General features: G+C 42.6%; 1 protein-coding gene across 1 annotated transcript in view; it reads left to right on the forward strand.

Annotated features, from left to right (window-relative positions):
* ntng2b (netrin g2b) overlaps positions 1-27364 on the forward strand; it is a gene marked incomplete at both ends in the record, with an annotated part of 96226 nt that overhangs the window by 48878 nt on the left and 19984 nt on the right. Inside the window, 2 exons of the mRNA XM_083793406.1 lie at positions 13095-13267; positions 17568-17597. Coding sequence (XP_083649532.1) covers positions 13095-13267; positions 17568-17597 — 203 coding nt within the window. The remainder of the gene's footprint in view (positions 1-13094; positions 13268-17567; positions 17598-27364) is intronic.

The following is a 27364-nucleotide window of genomic DNA, read 5'->3' on the forward strand; positions in this document are numbered from 1 at the left end:
TAGCTGTCATCCAAGGGAGAGAGGGGAGAGGGAGAGAGAGAGAGAGAGAGAGAGAGAGAGAGAGAGAGAGAGAGAGAGAGAGAGAGAGATAGAGGGAGCACTTGGAAAGTCACAATCATTCATGTGGAAGGAGTACAAGGTTAGAGGTACGCTGGTGTTTCTCTTCTGTACCATGTGGCTCAGGACTGAGTCATGAAAGCAGGTCAAGGGGATGTTTGGGCGTCCGCAAAGGAGACTTTTCTTCACTCTTGCTCACCTGTAAAAACTGCACGGTAAAAGCCTCTGTGTTGAAACTGCTAAACTTGTATGTCCTGGACCAGGAGTCAAACCCTCAAATCTATATTTCCCAATGGGACCGCTTCTCTCTCTCTCTCCCCCCTATCAACACCCTGGATTGGTTAAAATAACCTTGCCTTCGTTCACAGTATAAATTACCACAAATAATCGTGTGACCGAATTACTGTCTAACATGAAGAATATAACAATTAATTATTCAGTGGGTCTCTGTCCATTTATTTACTTACTTCCGTACGATTAGAAAAACTGTGTGTGGGGTGTGTGTGTGTGTGTGTGTGCGTGCGTGTGTTTGATATCAGCCCCTGGGCCTTAGCCCATTCTGACCGGGCACCCATTTTGGTGTCGGCATCATGTTATGCTTTAGCTATTGAAAAATAGCAGATCTACAAGCTCATATCGCGCCACCGAGTGGCGCGATACGAGCTTGTCGGTCTGCTATTTTTGAAAAAAATCGAAGAACGACTGACATTTTTAGAATCTGATGTCAGGTCAGAATGGGTTCGTCAGACCAGCGTGTGTCCAGTGGAAACCTCGTATGAATCTGATCTCAGGTCAGAATGGGTTAGGGATGTTTTCATGCAAATCAGTGTAAAAGCACCACATTTGGCCCAGATGGAGCTCAGGGCATGCTCTAATGATTTAGTGAGATGGCAATCCCCAGGGTCACCATGGAGACCAAATCAAATATGGCCACCATGCGCCCGAAAAAGGCTTTGTCATGTGACGTTTGAACCAGTTGAGCTACAAATGCAAAGGTGTCTAGACGACGGGCCCCATCTTGCACCACCTTATCCCTTAACTTATGTGACATTAAGCGCTAGCCCCTCCTATATGCACCCTAAAGAGATCTAATAAGATCTTAAAGAACCCCCCCATACCCCGGACCACTGGTTGAAAACCACTATACTAGAGGATAAACTGTTTCTGTGACAGTCTGTCGGTGTGTGTGTGTGTGTGTGTGTGTGTGTGTGTGTGTGTGTGTGTGTGTGTGTGTGTGTGTGTGTGTGTGTGTGTGTGTGTGTATGTGTGTGAGTGTCACGCACACACGCACAAACACTGGCGCTCAAGCGAGCAGCCCCAACACCGTCTATCGTGCACACGCTAGCTTAATTTACTTCCTGTTAGTCTGGCTGTCCCCCACTGGTCCATTGACCAATCAGAGCGGAGGTGTGCATACCAGGTGCATGTCTTAGATTCTGGCTCTTTTAGATTATACCGTTATATATAGAGTGCAGAAACGGATACATTTCAAAAACACAAACCAACAAAATCAAAAGATTTTTGCGGGCAGATCTGCTATTTTGGACGAAGACGTTTGGTGGCGTACGCGGAAAAAAAGTATACAGTTGCAACTCCATTTCACAAACACTAGTGAACACTAGGTTTAAAGGTATATTCAGTGATTTCACTCAAAAAAACCTTAGGTTTCGTTTTTGGCTGGGACCTAAGCCTTTCATCCAATCAGGATAGAGAGCCAAAAACGAAACCTAAGGTTTTTTGACCACCAGGGGTTAACTGGGGACAGGGAGGAACTCCTTATATGGCCAGCACACTCTATAGTAGAGAGGATTATCACAACAAAACAAAAAAATAAGTGATATTTGAATTAAGTGAAATCACTGAATATACCTTTAAGTGGTTAAAGGTTTCGTGACATTAATTTTCATTTATTTATATTTTTCGTTTTTCTCTAATTACACCCACACAACCTGAACTTTGAACATTCAGTGCAGGTTTTCTGTGGCCTGAGGGTTTCTCTGTGTGTTCTGAAGCCTTTTGAGCTGCAATGAAAACAGGCAAACGGGCCTCAACAGTGACATCTGCATTGGCAAATTATTATGTCATATTATTTGGGATTTGTGGACTCCTACGTCACAGTCCACAGACAGATCAAAGCACTTGTTTGAGACAGAAGATCTACTGAACGTTAAAACACATTTGAAGCCAGGCTTTCTTGGGCACCCCCTTTTACCCTTGCCAGGAAAAAACTACACACAAAGAAAAACTACAAATTGAGGACACTGTGACGCGGCTGTTGACGCGGAAGTATTAGCCGACGCTGTTTCTGTAGGTCGATCTAGCATGAAACTATCATGAAAGATGCTAATCTGCTAGCAGGAGCCTCGCGCTATTTAACCCATTCTGACCGGGCACCCATTTTGGTGTTGGCATCATGTTATGCTTTAGCTATTTAAAAATAGCAGACCTACAAGCTCATAGCGCGCCACCGAGTGGCGCGATACGAGCTTGTAGGTCTGCTATTTTTGAAAAATCGAAGAACGACTGACATTTTTTTAATCTGATCTCAGGTCAGAATGGGTTCATCAGACCCAGTGTGTGTCCGGCGGAAACCTCGTATGAATCTGATCTCAGGTCAGAATGGGTTAAAAAAAATGAAACTCCTAATATCGTACCTCGCCTCATATCACCTCAATTCGGAGATAAATGTTGCTAAAGATCGCAGCCATTACGGGACTCTATTGAATGCCTCGGCGCTATACAACGCATTGACGGTTTTGCATCCAAGTTCAGCTTTTTTTGGGAGCAATGTCACGATACCCTTTAACCCATTCTGACCTGAGATCAGATTAAAAAAATGTCTGTTTGAAAATGACAGTTTTCTGAAAAAGCTATGTTTCTATGTCAGTCGTTCTTAGGTTTTTCAAAAATAGCAGACCTACAAGCTCGTAGACCTATGAGCTTGTAGATCTGCTATTTTTCAATAGCTAAAGCATAACATGATGCTAACACCAAAATGGGTCCCCGCCCCAAAATGGATTAATAATTGTAGATCCCACGTGTGGGCATGTTTCTACATTTTAGGTGTGATTTACAGAAGTTGAGGAGAAGGGATGAAACACTACTCTGATGCTTCCTATATGCTGTCAGTCACTCAGCGCCGCCGTCAGTCACCGGCCCCCTCGCACTCGGCTCCTCTGATCTGATCTGTCCGTCAATGCTGCTCAGACACACAGCATTTTCCGCCACAATAGAGAGATGTTCAATTACCCAGTTAGTGGTGTGTGTGTGTGTGTGTGTGTGTGTGTGTGTGTGTGTGTGGTAATCTGGTGTCCTTCAGAAAGCATCTCCACTCCAGACAGTGTCGTCTGTAGATGGATCCTCTCTGGGTATATACGGCGTCCTGTCAACCAGCTCAGGTGATCAGGGGGAGAGAGAGAGAGAGAGAGAGCACGAGCTCACAAACAATGCATTTGCAATGAGACAGACAGTGGTGGGAAAAGGAGTGTTTTAACTTATGTAAACGTATCCATACTGCAATGTAGAACTACCCTGCTACAAAACTCCAGAATTCTAAATGTACTTTAAAAGTAGTAGTAAGTGCAGAATGTCCCATTTCGTGTTTTCAAGTGTATCAAAATCTTTGGAAAATAGCAGATAGAGTAAAGTAGATCGGCTATTTCACTAATTTGGGCATAATATTATTATATATATATATATTTCTTTGCCATGGACGACAAGACGAGTTGAATCCAATTATGCACTGATTTGCCATGGACGATAAGACGAGTTTTTAGTTATTTATTTATCCATATTTAGAAAATTCCTCTAATCTGGTGTGCAGGTGATGACATGCACATTACATGCATAATATACATTACATTTTCTTTCTTTTATTTATAATGGGCTAATTGGCAACGAAAGGCAAAACTGGTGACCACCAGGTGGCGCTGAAATAGTTAAATAAACACAACTTATGTAATCACATCGCAAAACGTTGTGAGCTTCTAGATTGACAACTTTTTTTTTCCCCATTCGCCGGGACGAAGTATATAGAACTTTTAATCCATTCTGACCTGAGATCAGATTCTAAAAGTGTCTTCGATTTTTCAAAAATAGCAGACCTACAAGCTCGTATCGCGCCACTCGGTGGCGCGATATGAGCTTGTAGATCTGCTATTTTTAAATAGCTAAAGCACGACACGATGCCGACACCAAAATGGGTGCCCGTTCAGAATGGGTTAATCACCAAAACTATAAAGGAGATTTTGTGACAGCCCATGTGACAGAGATGAGGAGAGAGAGAGAGAGAGAGAGAGAGAAGATGAGTGTGAAGAGGAAGATTGAGGTAGTCGTTTTCGTACACGGCCATTCTTTGAATATTTAATGCAATGATGGATGCTCACTCCAGTGGAACAAACTGGATTGGAATCCAGCCGCTCATCTGGAAAAGGCTTGGAACTTAAAGTCATAGATGGCGAATGTCCCTAAGATCCTCATTTACTTTTCATCAAAACTTGACCTTCTGCCCACCTGGGTCCCGCCCAACGCTGCTAATACGCATACACATGCAAGCACACACAAACGTACACACACGCGCACGTATACACTTGCACGCACGCACGCACGTGGGTACAGGCTTTATAGTTCCGACATACTATTGGTCCGACTGTCATTAGACCGACAACCTGACCCGAACCCCTGATCGAACGCAAGCACGGTGCAACGCATGTCGGACCAACGCATGTTCGGGGAGCGACGGGTGATTTGGTGTGTCGGATCTGCGACGCACACGCATGTTAATTGCGTGATTTTGCTCTTTACCTTTGCATTACATGCATTTTCCTCATGTCTTAACTTGACCCTTAATTCTAACACAGAAGTAATATATATATATATATATATATATATATATATATATAAAATAAACTGGCAAAATGCTATTTTATGTGATAAGTCCCACAACCTGAACCTACTATCCTTCTGAGGAGCTTTGTACGTTTAAAATGTGCGCGCACACACACACACACACACACACACACACACACACACACACACACACACACACACCCCTCAGCCTCCCTCAGTGGCATACAGTAAACAGCAGACAGATGACCCCTAAACGTCTTCTACTGTACACAGGAGTAGGAACACAGGAGGACATTGTGGTTGTGCTTCTTCCTGCGCTGAAATCTTAGCTCTAATAATCCATATGCTGCCGTCCTCAGAGGACCCCTGGCCCCGCACGGCGGTGTTGTTTTCTCCTGGTCAACAGCAGAGAAAAGTGCACTCGCCGTTTAGCAGTGGTGGAGGAAAGAGTACGCCACTGTTCTACTTAACCCATGCTGACCCGAGATCAGATTCATACGAGGTTTCCGCCGGACACACACTGGTCTGATGAACCCATTCTGACCTGAGATCAGATTCTAAAAAATGTCAGTCGCTCTTCGATTTTTTCAAAAATAGCAGACCTACAAGCTCGTATCGCGCCACTCGGTGGCGCGATATGAGCTTGTAGATCTGCTATTTTTAAATAGCTAAAGCATGACATGATGCCGACACCAAAATGGGTGCCCGGTCAGAATGGGATAACCCATTTACTGTAGGACCTGACCTCAAAATTAAAAAAAATATATTCTAAATCCTCCAGTTCGCTGAAATAAATATTTTCACGATTTATCAAAAATAGCAGACCTACAAGCTCGTAGCGCGCCACTCGGAGGCGCGCTATGAGCTTGTAGATCTGCTATTTTTCAATAGCTAAATTATAACATAATGTTTAAAACACCAAAAGTAAAAAGTGTTACTAGTGCAATGTAGAACTATATACTCCGTTGCAAGTAAAAGTCCGGAATTCAAAATGTACAAAAGTATCGACGTCAAAATGTACTTAAGAGTACCAAAAGTAATTAAGTACTCATATTGCAGAATGTCCCATTTCACAAGTTTGAAAAGTGTACAAAATTGTTTGAAAATAGCGGATCTACAACTTAAGCTCACAATACAGTATATCCTGAATAACAGAATAAAAGTTGCCTGGAATTGTCTGAGGGGAAAGTTTAAACAACCTCTATAGAACATTTTATACATTTCATTATGCTTTGGGATAGTTCAGATTTTTTTTACTTAAAGGACAACTTTAGTTTTTTTCAACCAAGGTTCATGTTTTAGGTTGTTATTAGAGAAAGTAAAAGATGAGTGTTCATTTTTATTCATTTGCTGCTTTCTTTCGTTTTAGGGATTTTAGCGGTTTTTGACGGGGGGGCGGGGGCATTCGAGCATGGGGCTAAATATGTATTTCTTTACAACATATTATGGCGATTTATTCTTTTATTATTTACTATAGTCCTACTAGACCCCAGGGAATTACATCTGGCCACAGAAATTCACAGGATCTACTGAATGTGAAGGTAGCCTATTGGGGGGAAGTAGAGTAGAGTAAATAATAAAACTATAAATCGCTATAAAATCTTGTACAAAAATACATATTTAGCCCCATGCTCGAATGCCCCCGCCCCCCTGTCAAAAACAGCTAAAATCCCTAAAACGAAAGAAAGCAGCAAATGAAGAAAGGTTTACACACATCTTTTACTTTCTCTAATAACAACCTGAAACATGAACCTTGGTTGAAAAAAAGTTGTCCTTTAAGCTGTATGAAATACTTTACTTAAGCTGTATGAAATACTTGAATATTAAGTAGTTCCGGTCATTTTGTGCGGGGCAAAGGGGGCTTCACATTCAAACTAAATAATTTCACAAAACATGCATCACTTGTATTGTTAACCTATTTCTACAATATTTGTGTCCATATCACTACGACCCCAACATTTCAGGTTATGTGGGTGTAAATGAGGTCATAAAACCTAAAAGAAAAAATTTAAATAAATTAATCATATGATTAATTATTACAGCTGTACTAGCTCACAACACAAGGTGACACAGCCTCACGAGAGTGTGTTTTACTAAAGCATTACTCGCACGCCTACTGAATGTCGTTACGCCATCGGATCTGGCTGCTGCAGTCTGATAGTATAGGACGGTGCTACAAACAGCCCTACACTAAGGTCACATTCATACCAGAGAGCTTTGCTGCGATTAAAACGAATCCTGCTGCGCATTGTCAGAAAGTGCGCTTCGTTTGGCAGGTGTGAAGGCTCATTCGAATCCTAATGCGCAGCAAATAACCGCATTTTACTCCGCCCAAAAACGTGGGTTTCGCTTCGCTTCGAATCGCACTTGACTACGATTCGGTGCAGGTGTGAATGCAATCCGCAGTAAATAAAGGAAATGAAGCAAACATAATGTGGCGGGTGAGGAGCTGAACACAGTTGGAGACGGAGAAGGCATATTTTACGCAGCGCAAATATGTCCCGTTACTGTGGATAGACGTGGTCGAATAAGGAGACTGAAGCCCTGATCGAAATGAGGACATGTACATTAATCAATTGCTTAAGAAAACACATAAAAACACTGCAGTGTATTATAGCCTACATAATATTCTGTCTGTCTGTCTGTCTGTCTGTCTGTCTGTCTGTCTGTCTGTCTGTCTGTGCGTGCCGTAAACATGGAGTGCTGTCACTGTGTGGGACTGGGGAGTTATATCAGTGCGCTCATGCAGCGCTGTGCTGCATGCCCAAAAGAACAGTGTGTGGCGGCTGCGTGCGTAGAGAGGGGGTCCCAGACGGCACGACACATGCACGTTATGAGTGTAATTTTATCACCATAGATTTCACTGTGTAGGCTATAGTTTATGAATGGAACACATTGATAAAGGTCCCCCCTGCTGCGTTTCCAATTGCTGCGAATGACAGTGTGAAGGCAAACCGCAGCCAATTAAATATGCAAGAATCCCAATTTCCCTGCCCATACGGATCTGAGTCTACCGAAGTATTAGGTGAGAATCTGACCTGAGTCAGATGGATCTGTGAAAGCTGTGCTATAAGTCTCCAGTTACCTTCATCTTCTGTGCTCCTTTCAGAACCTCTAGTGATGTCTTGTCTGGTTTTTGGGGACTTTAAGGAAAAAAAGCCTATAATATGGGGTCCTCTGCTTTGGTCAAAAACCTCCCCAAAGCCTCAGCCACGAGAGTCAGCTAGATTGGCTCCAGTAGAAATATTAGATTAGATAAAAAAAAGAAGAATGCACTCACATTTCTAAAATGTGTCACAATATTAACCACTTTAGCTTAATTTTATCCTTAAAAAAAAAGGGAAAAGACACGATACAGTAGACTTTGCTTTTTTAAACATTTTGCTTATAATGTCATGCTCAAAATATAGGAACTGCAGGTTGAATTTGGTTAAGGTAAGCCTAGTGGTACATTACAAAGTATACTGTATAGCGCTTAACCCATTCTGAACGGGCACCCATTTTGGTGTTGGCATCATGTCATGCTTTAGCTATTGAAAAATAGCAGATCTACAAGCTCATATCGCGCCACCGAGTGGCGCGATACGAGCTTGTAGGTCTGCAATTTTTGAAAAAAATCGAAGAACGACTGACATTTTTAGAATCTGATCTCAGGTCAGAATGGGTTAATCAGATCAGTGTGTGTCCAGTGGAAACCTCGTATGAATCTGATCTCAGGTCAGAATGGGTTAAGTGGTAAAGAAAATGTCCTCACTCCTGTCTTTTTTAACAAATCGAACCCTGACAGTATATATTGTGAGTTTTACAATTCAAAGCATTTCAGATTCATATTGTTCTGAAGCTGTCATATAGTTCACATAGCGTGTCATTTTAGGATTTTTGAGATGCCATGAGTTCATGGTGAGTAGTTTAAGCTTTTCCCGTATTTTGGTTGCTTCTCCTTCGTTTATGAAAGTGATTCATAAAGTGCCAGCAACTGCTTCACCACTTAGACCTTATAACGTCAACGGAGCCTCCGAAACTGCCTCTGCTCTGACGTGACTTTAATGTCGATGCATAGTACAGTACATCAACAGCCACATACCAGTACGTCAACAGCCATTGCTGCTGAATGGGTAGAGAAAGCCTTCTGGGAATCAGAAAGTCCCCAGTTCACCCTCAAGCCTCTGTGCTTAGGCTAACTAATACTATACTTATACCAACCCTGTCTGTACGTCCAACTATCCCTGAGCAAGACACTTTAAAGACACTTTAAAAATAGCAGATCTACAAGCTCATATCGCGCCACCGAGTGGCGCGATACGAGCTTGTAGGTCTGCTATTTTTGAAAAATCGAAGAGCGACTGACATTTTTAGAATCTGATCTCAGGTCAGAATGGGTTCATCAGACCAGTGTGTGTCCGGCGGAAACCTCGTATGAATCTGATCTCAGGTCAGAATGGGTTAAACCCATATAGTCCCTGGCTGCTCTAGCACCCACTGCTCATTATAGTTAGGATTGGTAAATGCAGAGGACAAATTCACATCATGTACGCACGCACGCACACACGCACGCACGCACACACACACACACACACACACGTTGTGTGATTTTGTACTTTGGCTTTGATTTCATGCTTTTCCTAATTTCTTAACGCCTATACTTCTCACGGCCTCACCGCTGTAGCCTATTGATATTAAGCTTGACTTTAAACTTGAAATTGACCCTCGACTCTAACCAAGAACCTGTTCATTTCAAAAGTGATAACTTTCCACAAGTTTCTATCCTTCTTGAGAAGCTTTGCATGTTTAAAATGAAGAAGATCCCAGTGTTCGAAACGTTGAATTAGTAAACCAGTGTTGCGGATTCTATTTATTTCTCTTGCACCGCCATTTTGTCCAGAACCTGAGCTATATAGAGTGGATGTGCATGCTCTATTAGCTTTGTTAAAATGTGTCATCAAACATAGAACTACTGTACTTCTACGTCCACTGTCTGCCTGTATGTTCTCACAATGAGAGATCAGTCCAACTTGTTTAACTTGTCTCGTCATCTGTCAGATGTAGAGGGGGCAACCTTTTTTTTACCAAGGTAAAACGCTTGTGCACCACTTGCTCTACCTCATACTATAAGCCAGTGGTTCTCAACCAGTGGTCCGGGGACCTCCAGTGGTCCTTGAGGGGGTTCCAGGTGGTCCCCAGCTAAATGATGGAGAGTTGGTTGGTAACCATGTTGGTTGGTGCATGGTTCTTGTTATGTTGTTTGCTCCCACCACCACCCCAGCACCACCGGTGGGCTCTGTTATTTCTGTTCCGCATGGGGGATTGTTATTGTATATCTATCTCCCTGCTCTTAATGTTTAACGATGGTGTTTGATTGTGCCGAGCAGGGAGAAAATTTCAGCAGAGCCCAACGCCAAGATAATATATTATATGCACACTTGTATTCTGATTCTATAATAAATATTGGTTAAATCTATTCGTGAGTTATCTGAGTGAAATGTAAAATATTTTAAAGTCTACACAATACAATAGTGAAAAGAGTTGAAAACCACTCCTATAAGCTAGCATGTAATGTGAGTGCTCATATCACGACGTGGAGTTTCAACTGACACATGCCTTGTGTCACATTCACCATGCCTATTACATATACCGGTGGATCAATGGAGCTATTTATATTGTCAATGTATTGCTCAGTCTTCCGTCAATATGATGCGCAACGTTTTGTTAATGAGTTTCCTTTTCTCCAATTGTCCCAGTAGGATTTACTTAAATAAATGATGTTCTTATTGTCACTCCTGGAAGACGATTCGCTAGCATAGGCAACATATTTTTTTGCTGAGCTGATGCTTGGCTTGTGCAACTTTGTCCTGCAGGGCTTGATTATTTAGACTGAGCTGTGAAAATGTTTTTAGTTGTATAAGCTCTTTTCTCTGGGTTCACCTGCGTTCTCTCTCACCGGTCTGCGCCGTTTCGCCTACTTCAGGTGTTCGTAAAGTAAGGTATTACTCTGCCAAAACAGTAATGTTATACCATAGTACTTAAAGGACCACTTCACCACTTTTCAACGTATCTTCATATAATAGGTCCTCACTAATAATCATGATAAAATGGCACGATTTTTTTCTACTCAGTCTGTGTCTCATAGGAGGGCTGTGGGCAGTTTAGAAACCGTCTTCCAGTGACATCATCATTAGGCAGTTTATTTTTTAAACAATATATTTTTTCAAAAATGTTTAGATTTTCATTATCGTGAGAACGATGGCTTCCGTTTTCGCATTGCAACTTTTCAGGACTAGAAAGCCTGCAGTTTCTATTAGCTTGTATTCCCCATCGATGATGTCACTGGAAGACGGTTTCTGAACTGCCCACAGCCCTCCCATGGGACACAGACCGAGTCGAAAAGAAATTCGCCATTTTTTCATGATTATTAGTGAGGACCTATTATATGAAGATACGTTGAAAAGTGGTGAAGTGGTCCTTTAAGTAAAATAAATAAATATTAAAAAAGAAATATATGTAGTATATACCGGTATGTGACCATTTCTGACCAAGGCTAAGTCATTGAGTCACACACACACACACACACACACACACACACACACACACACACACACACACACACACACACACACACACACACACACACACACACACACACACACACACACACACACACACACACACACACACACACACACACACACACACACACACACACACACACACACACACACACACTTTTTTAGGCTGTTAACCCATTCTGAACGGGCACCCATTTTGGTGTCAGCATCATGTCATGCTTTAGCTATTTAAAAATAGCAGATCTACAAGCTCATATCGCGCCACCGAGTGGCGCGATACGAGCTTGTAGGTCTGCTATTTTTTGAAAAATCGAAGAACGACTGACATTTTTTTGAATCTGATCTCAGGTCAGAATGGGTTCATCAGACCAGTGTGTGTCCGGCGGAAACCTCGTATGAATCTGATCTCAGGTCAGAATGGGTTTAAAAAGCCTCTTGCTCTGTCCTGTTCAAATGTGGCCACGTCGACCCCTGCATGGCATTATAGCAAATTCGTATCAGTTACACTAGTCTCCTGCTGTCCCCGATTACAATCATTCCAACTGTGCCTATACCGTTTCTGCTGCGCAGCGGGACACAGCTATGCATACGTTTAACATAAATTTAGTTTCCTCGGGTGGAAAATCCTGAAAGATACAAGCCGATCGGCACATAATGACGTGGCCGTGCTGCTGTACACACAATGAAAGGTCCTATATGTGCCTATACTGCATAGTACCGTCTTATTCCACTGACATATGCCGTTGGCACACCTGGACATCTCAATCTCACAACACACAAGCACGTTACGACAAAGTGTTCAACTTCTTTCCTAAATGGCCAACATTGAAGTGGGTAATAAAATGTGTTTTCCAATCAAAATTCAAATGTGCAATGTAATTAGTAACTTAAAGTTTTCAAATAATTGTAGTGGAGTAAAAGTCAAAGTGTTGGAAATTGGAAATACTCAAGTAAAGTAGAAATACCTCAAATTGTACTTAACCCATTCTGACCGGGCACCCATTTTGGTGTTGGCATCATGTTATGCTTTAGCTATTGAAAAATAGCAGATCTACAAGCTCATATCGCGCCACCGAGTGGCGCGATACGAGCTTGTAGGTCTGCTATTTTTAGAAAAATCGAAGAACGACTGACATTTTTAGAATCTGATCTCGGGTCAGAATGGGTTCATCAGACCAGTGTGTGTCCGGCGGAAACCTCGTATGAATCTGATCTCAGGTCAGAATGGGTTAAGTACAGTACTTGAGTAAATGTATTTCGTTGCTTTACACAACCGCTTTATAGAGTGCACCACCAGAAGTGCGTCTGATCATAGATCAGTGCCATGAATGTGAAAAGTTGATCCGCGTGTGTCTTCATAAGGTTCAGCCAGAACCGTATATAAATCCCAGGGATTACTTGGTTCAACGCACGACTTGCGTTGTTGAGGCAACCGCCCTTTTTCAATTTCTCAAAATTGTCGCTATATAAATTGCATATTATGTGGACCACGGACCGACCCGCTTATAATGCATGCGTGACAGTGTGCTGCGGGTGATGAGGAAGTGACCCAGAGGTTAACGACCGTGCGTGTGTGTGTGTGTGTGTGTGTGTGTGTGTGTGTGTGTGTGTGTGTTCTTCCCGTAGATGTAAGTGTAACCTCCATGCGTCACAGTGCCTGCCCCAGGAAGGGAACCTCCAGTGCCAGTGTGAACACAACACCACCGGTCAGGACTGCCAGCGCTGCAAGAAGGGCTACAAGGCCAAGTCGTGGAAGGCCGGTTCCTACCTGCCGGCACCCAATGGGTCACCAAATACCTGTATGTATACAGATATATTATGACACATACTGTATATATACACTGTAAAGCAGTGGTTCTCAAACTCTCTCATGTCAAGGACCCACTCATTTCAGCCTGTGGACCCCCATTTGTACTGTTTTTCAAGGACCCCCAGTTTGAGATGCATTACATGGGCTATGGACGGCCCATTTAACCCATTCTGACCTGAGATCAGATTCATACGAGGTTTCCGCCGGACACACACTGGTCTGATGAACCCATTCTGACCTGAGATCAGATTCTAAAAATGTCAGTCGTTCTTCGATTTTTCAAAAAATAGCAGACCTACAAGCTCGTATCGCGCCACTCGGTGGCGCGATATGAGCTTGTAGATCTGCTATTTTTCAATAGCTAAAGCACGACATGATGCCGACACCAAAATGGGTGCCCGGCCAGAATGGGTTAACGGCATTTCTATCTCCGGGACCCCAATTTAAATTGTAAAAACCTGTGTTTAATTTAACTCTGAGAGTGTACAAATTATTATAGTTACACGCTCGTTGCACACTCTTACAGACCCACGAGGGTCCATTTGGTTCTTAAATCATAAATCATTTAGCTGGGTGACCCCCTGGAACTCCCTCAGAGACCCCTAGGGGTCCCCCGGACCCCACTTTGAGAACCACTGCTGTGAAGTGATATTTTAACTACACTACACTATCAGTTACATGAATGACTTAACACTGAGTATTTTTTCTTTTTTACTGTGTATTATACAAGATACATGTACAGTATATACATATATATATGCTTTCATGGAGTCATGCTTTAGCCCATTCTGAACGGGCACCCATTTTGGTGTTGGCATCATGTTATGCTTTAGCTATTGAAAAATAGCAGATCTACAAGCTCATATCGCGCCTCCGAGTGGCGCGATACGAGCTTGTAGGTCTGCTATTTTTGAAAGAATCGAAGAACGACTGACATTTCTACAATCTGATCTCAGGTCAGAATGGGTTAATCAGACCAGTGTGTGTCCAGTGGAAACCTCGTATGAATCTGATCTCAGGTCAGAGTGGGTTAGTAGCTGCTATTACTGGCTGCATCAAACCCCACTGTAATGACATTTTATTACACAGCTATGTAGTCATATAGATTGCATGGAAGGAATATTTAGACTGAAGCTATACTTCGCTGAATTAAGGGTAAAGCAAAGTACTGATATATCTTTAATAGCATCTATGTGTTATCATCGGGTTTCAAATGATCGGATCGGGAGCCAAACAACGTGATGGGGACATATAGTTTATATATTTATATATATTATATCCATATCATGATATTAGACTGGATATTGTCTGTGATTTGGGATATTGTACTATTGTCATATGGCATCAACGTGTTCTAGAAAATATAAATATCGGATTGGGAAAAACCGGTATCTGGCAGATGCTCAGAACCAAATGATCAGAATCGGATCGGGAGCAAAACAACGTGATCGGGACATCCCTAGTTTTGACCCTATAGGTTCTGACCTGAGATCAGATTCATACGAGGTTTCCACTGGACACACACTGGTCTGATTAACCCATTCTGACCTGAGATCAGATTCTAGAAATGTCAGTCGCTCTTCGATTTTTCAAAAATGGCAGACCTACAAGCTCGTATCGCGCCACTCGGTGGCGCGATATGAGCTTGTAGATCTGCTATTTTTCAATAGCTAAAGCATAACATGATGCCAACACCAAGATGGGGGCCCGTTCAGAATGGGTTAACAGCGGGCGAACAGCGGCGACTCTGGGCCATAAAAAAACAAAGCAACACATGAATTTCATTGGCTATCGCCGGACGATGTCTTCCAAAAGATGAAATATTTTCATGTTTTCGGGCGACATTTTTCCGACTATCGTCTCTCCGCCTGCTATCGGCAGTATAGTTGCCGGGTCCCATGAACAAATAACGCCCCTCCGTACTCGGACGGACGGACACAGGGACATATGCAACCAAGTGTAAAATCAGCCATCAAGGCCGCCAAAATACATTTTAGTCATTCCCTTGTACAATCTGATACCTCACACTAAACCTGACATTGGGCGACCTCTGGTTGGAGGCCCTCAGTAAGTAGACAGTTGGATATAGAGGAATTTACTATTTAAACTGAAAGATGGATACAATGTATGTAACCTAGATACCATACCCTGATGGAAAATGCTGTTTATTTTATTTATTTATTTTTATTTTTATTTATTTTTCTTCTTACTATGTTCACTAGTACTTTCAAAACTAGTTTACTAATTAATTTACTGTCTTGTACTGTCTGTCTTTGTTTTATTTGTCTTGTTCTGACCTTGATAGGGGGGGGGGGGGGGGATATTTACATGCTGGATACAACAAAATGTACACATGTTTTTTCATTTATTCATCAATAAAAATAAAAATAAAGTGTTAAAAAAAAATACATTTTAGTCAACTAAATCAACTGTAGATTTAGTCGACTAAAATCTTATGATATTTAGTCGACTAAAACTAGACATAACACTAAAACATTCGAGTAAAATGTGACTAAAACTAAATGGAAACGATTAAAAAAAAAAGACTATGACTAAAACTAAAATCAAAGTTTGCTGTCAAAATCAACAATGCATGATGCGGATCAGGATGAGAGCTGTGTAGAGCGTGCGTGGGGGGAAATCCTCTCTGAGAATGTAGCCAGCTAGCTACTGTAGCAATGATAAAATAATAATCTAGGGCAGCCCCACCCTTCATTTCTTCCTTCAAACAGACACAGTCTCGCTAAACACCACACACACACACACACACATGCGCACCCCCACCGCACATGCATGCCACACGCGCAGTCGCGCACTTTTGCACGCACGCACACACGACGGAGCTCAATGTTTTCTTAGGTCAGCACATGAACTGTCAACTGACTTAATTCGTGCTATTTTTAGCAACCTAGATCTTAGGGGTAATTTATGCCTCGACTAAAACATGTTCTACTGTATACGACTTTGTTGCTCAACAAAAATAAATCATGTATTTTCAACTGAAAATAGTGTCAACGCGACGAGCTGAGCTGAAGCATAAATTATGGCTATAACCGTTCAGCGCTGTCATCAAGGCCTACCCTACACCCTTTTATATTCCCAAGTCATCCTGGTGAGACTTTCAAATGATCACGCCTGCAGCTGCTTCTGCAAATGTTAAATGCATGCAATGTTGATTTTGACAGCAAATGTTGATCTTAGTTTTAGTCATAGTCTTTTAATTTAGTTTCAGTCACATTTTAGTTACCTGGAACGCTTTAGTGTTTAGTTTTAGTCGACTAAATAGCATAAGATTTCAAGTCGACTAAATCTTTAATCGACTAAAATGTATTTTGGCGGGCCTTGATGCCGTCGTAATGGCTGATTTTACACAAAATAGCCGATCTACAAGCTCACAACGTGCCGCAGCACAACGCGTTGTGAGCTTGTAGATCAGCCATTTCCAGCATGCAACCAAGTGTAAAATGTATTTTACTTATACTGGATCTCTTGTCCACTAGTCCTTTCCTAACATTTTAGTCTCGTTTTTATTTGACAACGAAATTGTCAATATATTTAGTCTTATGTTTTAGTCATCATAGCTTAGCTTTCATTTAGTTCCCATTTAGGTTTTGTCAGTGAAAAAAAGGTAGTCGACGAGCATTTTTCGTCATAGTACTAGTCGACGAAATCAACACTGAATGCAGATCTACAAGCTCGTATCGCGCCACCGAGTGGCGCGATACGAGCTTGTAGGTCTGCTATTTTTTGAAAAATCGAAGAGCGACTGACATTTCTATAATCTGATCTCAGGTCAGAATGGGTTAATCAGACCAGTGTGTGTCCGGCGGAAACCTCGTATGAATCTGATCTCAGGTCAGAATGGGTTAAGCTAATGTGTGAACCCTGTACAGTACACACTCAAAGTGCATAGGGGACCCCCAGAGGTACTTATCATCATTTAACCACTTTAACCCAATATTATACTTCAGCTATTTATAAAAATGGCTGATCCGCAAGCTCACCTTCAAGCTTTTCATCTTGGAAAAAAAAGTTTGTAAAAAATAAAATCTTGAATGCAATTTTGTACCATTTTAACTATACTCAAAAGTTTCTCCATGCTCTGTTAAACTAAACAAAGCATGGAGATCACAGCCTGGGTGAAGTACTAGCATCTTTTATTTTGGAGAAACTGCACTTCTATAAGGCTTTCTCTATACCTCCTGGGTATAGAGAAAGTCTGCAGGGTGAAATGAGTGACGCATGAAGGAGATGTTTTCATCTTTGATTTTGTTCTCCTTCCCTTCCAGGTGCAATCGCTGGTTCCCCCACTGGTTCCAGTAAGTAAAACTACCCCCCCCACCCCACCCCACCCCACCCCCCTCCTCCCGGCTCCCACCCGCCAACACACGCGCACATGCACACGCACACACACAGTCACACGCAGTATTTTGTGTACTCTCCTCCACCACCACCACTCCACGCGTGTGATGTTCAAGCGGCCTCTCCAAAGCAGTCAAGTCGTCTCTCCATTTCCTCTCCTCGAAGGTTGCAGCCTTGGATGTCTGCTTGTCTGCTTCACTGTTAATTATTAATGTACCTATCCATGTCCTTTTCATCACAACCACCACCACACTATATAACCTGCTCTGCTTCGGGGGGGAGTTCCTCTGCAGTTCTGCCGTTCTTTATATATCTATATAGCCTGAAGAGAGTGAGAGTGAGTGAGTGAGTGAGTTTGTAAGTGATGTGGAGAGAGATGGACGGAAACAAGCGGATGAGAGGAACTAGGAGACGTGTGTGTGTGTTGGGTTAAAACAACTGCCCTTTCCAGACCACGAATGCAGCATTTACTTATTGTGAAAGAAATGCAAATGCCACTCCTTTCCATGCCATATACCGGAATTAAGGCAGCTTGCCTTTTTTTTGCTTTTTTCCCCCGAAGTCTGAACTTGAATGCATGTTTGGAAATCCATGCCATGACATATACAGTATATATATATATACACACAGTACACCACATCTGCAGTATAGATAAAAGTGAGTGCTGGCCGGGTTGCGCCCCCCAAAAATAGGTGATCTACAAGCTTTCAACGCGTATCGCTGCATCGTGTTAAGAGCTTGTAGATCTGCTATTTTTGCCCAAACGTGGCCTCTCACGGGATTTCAGCCCCTGCCTCTCTTAAAGGGACACTTCACCCTTTTTGCAAAAAAATATATGTTAATGACGTTTAGAAGCTTTAGAACACTTTCCTGGAGATCTTTATGTGTGTAATATGTGGTTTTAGATATTTTAGATTGTAGCAGTGAGCCTGTTGTCTCTGATGTCATGGACACTGGGCTCACTTCCTTCCTGGACTACATGTTGTCTCAGTAAGGCAGGTCTCCCCCTATCCACAAGGAGGAGCAGTGCACCAAAGAATTATGGGAATTGTAGTCCAGGAAGGTAGTGAGACCAGTGTCCATGACATCAGAGACAACAGGCTCACTGCTACAATCTAAAATAACTAAAACCACATATTACACACATAAAGACCCCCAGGAAAGTGATCTAAAGCTTCTAAACGTCATTAACATATATTTTTTTGCAAAAAGGGTGAAGTGTCCCTTGGGGGGGGGGGGTAGTTGGAACAGGTGGTGGAACAAGAGAGAGAGAGAGAGAGAGAGAGAGAGAGAGAGAGAGAGAGAGAGACAGAGAGAGAGACAGAGAGACATAGGGGAGATGGTTGAGCGTGTTAGAATGTTGTAAATGCAAGCGTGATTCAGGGTGAGGAGCTCCGAGAGGCAGCAGGAATAAAAAAAAAAAGGGGAATTTGATTATGGATTCCCTCTCTGTGGAGCGAGCGGCTCTCAGCCTCGGAGCTGTTAGACAGAAACGATTGGCAAAGTGGCATCTCCAGCCCCCTGACGGCACACTGACTGGGCTCTCTCCTCCACTGGTCCTCCACTATACTTACTGCTGGCTGAGCCCATGCACGGACAGACTGAGCACCGAGACTCCATCACTGCACGACAAGGGCCGTACACGTCCTCTCAAAGAGCCGTGGCTTCAATTAACCCATTCTGACCTGAGATCAGATTCATACGAGGTTTCCGCCGGACACACGCTGCAGGTCTGATGAACCCATTCTGACCTGAGATCAGATTCTAAAAAATGTCAGTCGTTCTTCGATTTTTCAAAAAATAGCAGACCTACAAGCTCGTATCGCGCCACTCGGTGGCGCGATATGAGCTTGTAGATCTGCTATTTTTCAATAGCTAAAGCACGACATGATGCCGACACCAAAATGGGTGCCCGGTCAGAATGGGTTTAGATCAGTGATTCTCTCTGCCTTTTTTAATGTCAAGGATTCAATAAGTCTGCTGTTCGAGAAGAAGCCACCGCTATATAACTACCAAAATGTAAATTTTTCAGAAAATGAAAAATATACCAGTTTCAGGAAATTGAAAACAAAAGCGATACATACCTCATCAAAGTTTGCGTTTCATTTTTACACTCCCAGACTCAGACTGTAACTCTGAGAGTGTAGAAATAGGTCCAGTTGGTTCCTAAAGATCGATCATTTAGTGGCGAAACACACTCCAAACGGCTCACGGACACCTGCAGGTCCCCAGACACATGGACAACCTACTGCAGTAGATGATAGAAATATATAGCTCACATATTACAGTGGTTTTCTGTGTGCCAACAACACGCACAGTTTTAATGTAATATGATTGATATTCTGATTGATATTCTGTCCTTTGTTGTGTGTGTTAATGCTTGTCAATCTAGCGCCAACTTCTTCCAGTCCCGCCACAACGGTCAGCATAATCATCTCTGAAAGTGCCTCAGTAGCCGTCACTGCTGCTGTCTCACCGTCTCAATGGGTCACAGCCGTGGAAATCACAGCCTGGGACATCTTTGGAAAGCCTTGGCAAGGTGCACCGTATAGGAGAGAGCACGTATAGCCTATAGACGTTGTGTAGATGTAGATAGGGCTGTATTTTGCGTGTCTTAACCCATTCTGACCTGAGATCAGATTCATACGAGGTTTCCGCCGGACACACACTGGTCTGATGAACCCATTCTGACCTGAGATCAGATTCTAAAAATGTCAGTCGCTCTTCGATTTTTCAAAAATAGCAGACCTACAAGCTCGTATCGCGCCACTCGGTGGCGCGATATGAGCTTGTAGATCTGCTATTTTTCAATAGCTAAAGCATAACATGATGCCGACACCAAAATGGGTGCCCGTTCAGAATGGGTTAAGTACCAGGTCTTATTACTTAACTTAAGACCTGGAGGCGTGATCAATGCCATTTGGCTATTCTGAGTGGTCCAAAGAGCATTGACCACGCCTCCAGGTCTTAAGTCAAGTAATAATACCTGGTACTTAAGACACGCAAAATATATTTTGCGTGTCTTAAGTACCAGGTCTTATTACCTAACTTGAGTAAACGAAAGACCTGGAGGCGTGGTCAATGCTCTTTGGCCACTCAGAATAGCCAAATGGCATTGATCACGCCTCCAGGTCTTTAGTTTACTCAAGTTAGGGAATAAGACCTGGTACTTAAGACACGCAAAATACAGCCCTATGATATAGTCTCTTATAGCCATCCAGTGCGATACTACAAGGTAGTTGATGAAACTGGGTGGAAAAGCAATAAAAAAATAATAATGATATATATAATATATGTAGGTTGGTAGCAGCTGTTGTAGCAACTACACTGAATGTAGGTTGTCCCACCGCCATTTGCATTGATAGGTGGAGATCTCCACTCATCTGACAACACTAGTGTAGAGATACAGTAGTATATTGTGTGTGTGTGTGTGCGTGTCTGTGTGTGCTCATGCGTATACGTGTAGCAGAATGGCTCAGCCTCTGCCTGATTATGACCAAAAAGACAGGTTTTAATCCAAGGCCATTTGTTTGTGTGTGTGTGTGTGTGTGTGTGTGTGTGTGTGTGTGTGTGTGTGTGTGTGCGCATAATGCTGCTTTGCATAACTGCGTCTATCAAGTTGTGCAAGGCCTTAAAATGTTCCGACGTCGCTGGCTGTCCATCTCTGAGACATTAATAACAGATGTAAGTTGTTGCTGTCGGAGGGGCGGCCTGAGCATATACAACTATAGACAGTCAGGCTTTATTTGTTCTGACTGACTGACTTTTAAGCAACCGTGGAGCAGACGCGGACGCATTCTGTCAGCCACTTGCACGTAAAGTGGTCCTCAAATCCCGCTCACCCTCATGCTAAATTTAAACCTGCCATCTTGGCATGAGGGCCGTTGGACCTCTCGTGTTCCACCGGAAAGCCACTTAACCCATTCTGACCGGGCACCCATTTTGGTGTTGGCATCATGTTATGCTTTATCTATTGAAAAATAGCAGATCTACAAGCTCATATCGCGCCACCGAGTGGCGCGATACGAGCTTGTAGGTCTGCTATTTTTGAAGAAATCGAAGAACGAGTGCAATTTTTTTAATCTGATCTCAGGTCAGAATGGGGTTAATCAGACCAGTGTGTGTCCAGTGGAAACCTCGTATGAATCTGATCTAAGGTCAGAATGGGTTAAGAAGGTGGGGAGGAGCTGTTGGCTTCTGCTCTACCGTGATGCCACCAGACAAGCTCGCTGTCCACTTCCTTTTTTTTTTTGCAGAATATCCATTAAGTGCCCTTCTTGAACAGTGCAGCACTTTTTTGCGGGGGATTAAGGCTGACCTCGGGAGACTACACTACTCAGATCACCCACTGATAACCATGACATTAGGAAGGGCATGAGATGAGCCGGTTTCTTATTGAAGGGACCCTTTTTGCAAAATAATATTATGTTAATGACATTTAGAAGATTTAGAACACTTTCCTGGGGGATCTTTATGTGTGTAATGTGTGTGTTTTATATATTTTAGATTTTCACTGTGTCCATGATGATGTCATGGACACTGAGGAAAACATATTTGCTAAAGCACTTTAGGACAGAAATGCCTTTTGAGGCCTTTGGGGTTTTTTTTTTACCTTTGGGGTAGTTGTTATAGGCACGTTTTATTTTTGAATAAATATTTGAAGGATTTAGAAGGCTTTTTTTTTTTAGAATCGGCCTCAGGTCTAACTCTAAATGGGTTTATGTGCCAGTTCAGTGACTATACCTGTATGATAAAGTATGTTCTAGGCTAGGGTTTAATAGGATTTCTTTTTGGTTTTATGTTTACAGTAGTGTGGTTAGCTTAGACCTGACCCCGATGTGAGAAGACTCTCATTATTTCATGTTTATAGTGCAGTGTGTGTGGGCGCGTGTGCGTGCGTACATGGATGGATGCGTGCATGCGTGCATTTGTGTTTGTAGATTTATTGTTGGCATATGGCGTAGCTCGGTGAAACGCATAAATCATCTTCATCCTCTCCTCATCCTCCCGGGGATCCGAGGTCTGAGGTCCCACTCTCACAGAGGCACACGCACACACGCACACGCACACACGCACACGTAATTAAAAGTATCAATACTGCAATATTGAACTACTCTGTTACAAAGTAAAAGTCCGCACTTGAGTGAAAGTACAAAAGTATACGCATCAAAATGTACTTAAAAGTAGAAAGTACTCGCTATGCAGAATGCCCCCATTTGAAGTTTTCAAAATGTATAAAAGTATTTTGAAAATAGCAGATCTACAAGCTCACGATGCGTCGCACCGCGTCGCATTCTGAGCTTGTAGATCAAGATATTTTCGAATGGCCGGAATGTATGGGATGAAGTGGGTAATTTATGTGTTGTAATAATAATCCAAATGTAACTAGTAACTAAAGTTTTCAAATAATTGTAGTGCAGTAAAAGTACAACATTTTGCATCTGAGATGTAGTGGAGTAGAAGTAAAAGTAGCCTACTTGAAATTGGAAATACTCGAGTAAAGTGTACGAAAAGGAAAAAAAAGTACAGTACTTAAGTAAATGTACATATTTACTAAGTTACTTTCCACCACTGGTATGGTATATATACGGGGGGCGGCCGTAGCTGAACGGGTATATTTCATGTAGTACTGTATGTGCAAATATATTGCGACAGAGAATGCCCCCAAAAGGAGTACAAGTAGACCCATTTTCAAATCACCATCATCTTCTTCAGGAATGGAAAAAGGAATCATCTCCCTGAGTGTTTGGTATATAGACCAGATACCACACCATCTTCCCTCGCAATCAATCCAGGAATGAAAAAAAAAAAAAGGAAACATCTCCGCGCCATGTTTTGATATCCAGCGTGGTCGGGGTTGTCGTGTTGTTTATCCCATTCTGACCTGAGACCAGATTCATACGAGGTTTCCGCCGGACACACACTGGCCTGATGAACCCATTCTGACCTGAGATCAGATTCTAAAAATGTCAGTCGCTCTTCGCTTTTTCAAAAATAGCAGACCTACAAGCTCGTATCGCGCCACTCGGTGGCGCGATATGAGCTTGTAGATCTGCTATTTTTAAATAGCTAAAGCATAACGTGATGCTGACACCAAAATGGGTGCCCGGTCGGAATGGGTTATACTCTCGGATTAATGGTGATTAATGATGAGGTCATTACTGTAGAAAGTGCCGTCTCAGCAAACTCTTTAAATAGAGCGTGAGAGCACATTGCATTGGTCACATGGTCGTGTAGCTCACTGAGCATGCTCAGATGGGGATTAGCGATCCCCTGGCGAGAGACTCTGACCCACACACACACACACACACACACACACACACACACACACACACACACACACACACACACACACACACACACACACACACACACACACACACACACACACACACACAGAGAGAGCCCTATGCCCATTGGTCAGACATGCTCATCTGGGCAGTTGGGGTGGGGTGGGATTTATTTAATTTAATTTAACCTTAAAAACACATTGAGACTGGGTTCTTTTACAAGGGGGATAATGGCCAAGAGGCAGAAATAAGATTACACTTCAATGCTACATCACACATGTCAACGTTACAGAAAAGCGTAATAATACATCCGTGATACACCTCAAAGTACCTATACAATACAATACAATACATACAACACACACACACACACACACACACACACACACACACACACACACACACACACACACACACACACACACACACACACACACACACACACACACACACACACACACACACACACACACACACACACACACACAAACGACGATACATCACCCTGTCCAGCCATCATGACCCCAATCTGACCGTCACCTCTCTCCTCGTCCACGATCTAATCCCGGCAAGTCTCTGTGGGTCGAGTGGGATTAAACCATTCTGACCTGAGATCAGATTCATACGAGGTTTCCACTGGACACACACTGGTCTGATGAACCCATTCTGACCTGAGATGAGATTAAAAAAGTCAGTCGTTCTTCGATTATTCAAAAAATAGCAGACCTACAAGCTCGTATCGCGCCACTCGGTGGCGCGATATGAGCTTGTAGATCTGCTATTTTTCAATAGCTAAAGCATGACATGATGCTGACACCAAAATGGGTGCCCGTTCAGAAGGGATTAAACCCCCCTAGAAGCACACTGACACACAGCGGCAAATAAGACAGAAGAGTGTATGTGTTCGCTCATGCAAGTCCTTCATCATCACACAGAATGCACGGCTTATATACCATGAGATCATGTCACATTGTCGCTGTCAGACAGACACTTTGCGCTGTAACACACATTTCATACTGTTCATATCTGTTTTTGAGGGGGCGCTATAGCCCCTCCTATACACGGGTTTAATGTTTGTCTTCAGTTCAAAGTTTGTTTCGTAAAACGCATTGACAATGAAGGGAACATTTACGTCATAATGTGTCGTTTTTCACGTCATTTTGCCTCTTTATTGTTAATGGTGTTTAATGTTTGTGTTGGCACCGTTTGTTTTACATCACATTACATTACCTAATCAATATGAGTTAGACTCTAATATATTAGCACCCCTCACTTCACACGGGTGTGATTTTTCATAAATGGATACCCACCCATATGACAGTGGCAGATATATACAAACTCGACATGTTGTGATCAATGTAGATCGGCTATTTTCATTATTCTGTGAACAATTGTGTGTACATTTTCAACATGCCCAAAATAGGGACAAACGGAATGAGTTTTTAGGTTGTGACAAAATAATAACTACATTGGAATGGAACACAGGTTATTTCTTTCCATTTCCTGAAAGATAATAGTCATTTTGGAAGTATAACATAGGGTGGTTTCAACTCAAGATTACTGTAAAATAGGGCCAGAAATTCCCAGAATGAACGCGTATATGCGCACACTAGGGACTCTCACAGGTTCCATTTGTGTGCATTTCATCCTCGTTCCGCTCTGTTGCTTGTCATAAATTTAGTTGAAACTGAACGTGGATTGGATCATGTCTAGAAAATCATGTGAACCATTATCCCATTCTGAACGGGCACCCATTTTGGTGTTGGCATCATGTTATGCTTTAGCTATTGAAAAATAGCAGATCTACAAGCTCATATCGCGCCACCGAGTGGCGCGATACGAGCTTGTAGGTCTGCTATTTTTTGAAAAATCGAAGAACGACTGACATTTTTAGAATCTGATCTCAGGTCAGAATGGGTTCATCAGACCAGTGTGTGTCCAGTGGAAAACCTTGTATGAATCTGATCTCAGGTCAGAATGGGTTAACACCATGCATGCCTGTCACTCAGCCCAGCGTCATTAGGTGTTCTGGCAAACGTTAACTCTCCCTGAATCACAATGACATCATTAGAGCCCGCCTAAATCACTGCCCAGCGCTCTAGTAATATCTAGTAATAGATGACAGGAATGCCCAGACTGACGGCTGGCATTAAATGTTATTGTTATCATTGATTTTGCCTGCATTAATGCCGGAGAGAAATTATCGCGTTATATGCAAATTACGTTTGGTTGAAATGAAACACCTTTGGCGTGAGTGTGTGTGTGTGTGTGTGTGTGTGTGTGTGTGTGTGTGTGTGTGTGTGTGTGTGTGTGTGTGTGTGTGTGTGTGTGTGTGTGTGTGTGTGTGCGTGTGTGCGTGTGCATGTGTGTGCACGCACAGTGGTGGAATAAAGTACTCACATGTTTTACTTAGGTAAAAGTACTAATACTGCAATGTAGAAATTCAAAATGTACTTGAGTAATAAGTACAGAAGTATTGGCATTAAAGTGTGTGTGTGTGTGTGTGTGTGTGTGTGTGTGTGTGTGTGTGTGTGTGTGTGTGTGTGTGTGTGTGTGTGTGTGTGTGTTTGAGAGAGAGAAATTAAAATAAACATACTGTAGTCTCAAGCTTCATGGTGTGGTCTTGCACCTGAAAGTAATAGCTGAACTAGGTGTGGGTCTGTAAGTAGGCCAACACTGTAGTATGCTTGCCTGTGTTACAGTGAACCTATGAATTAATCTATGCATAATACAGGCATGTCATGTCATGAGATTATGCAATGAGTGACCGTTTGCTTGTGAACGACCATGCTCAGACCCTCCCCCTGTCCCTGACCTTCATAGAGTCCACTAGGTTCGTCAGCTCAACTCCTACGCTAAGAGGTTCAGAGGTCACTTCTCTATCTCCTCGACCTCTTGACGCTACTTCAGGTAGGCCCTAATTAAGCATAGCGGTAGTCGTAGTAGTCAGTCGTATATTAGCAAAGATTATTATTAGATACTATATATTATATACTAGTTAGTGTCTAGCAGTGTATAGCCTTAACCCATTCTGACCTGAGATCAGATTCATACGAGGTTTTCCACTGGATACACACTGGTCTGATGAACCCATTCTGACCTGAGATCAGATTCTAAAAATGTCAGTCGTTCTTCGATTTTTCAAAAAATAGCAGACCTACAAGCTCGTATCGCGCCACTCGGTGGCGCGATACGAGCTTGTAGATCTGCTATTTTTCAATAGCTAAAGCTAACATGATGCTGACACCAAAATGGGTGCCCGGTCAGAATCGGTTAAGCATAGCGGTAATAGCGGTAGTCGTAGTAGTAGTAGTAGTCAGTCGTATATTAGCAAAGATTATTATTAGATACTATATATTATATACTAGTTAGTGTCTAGCAGTGTATAGCCTTAAAGGGACATGTCACCGCTGGAAGAATCTCCAGTCACTCAA

This window comes from Protomyctophum parallelum, assembly GCF_964188405.1.
Source record: "Protomyctophum parallelum genome assembly, chromosome: 21".
NCBI classification, from domain to species: domain Eukaryota; kingdom Metazoa; phylum Chordata; class Actinopteri; order Myctophiformes; family Myctophidae; genus Protomyctophum; species Protomyctophum parallelum.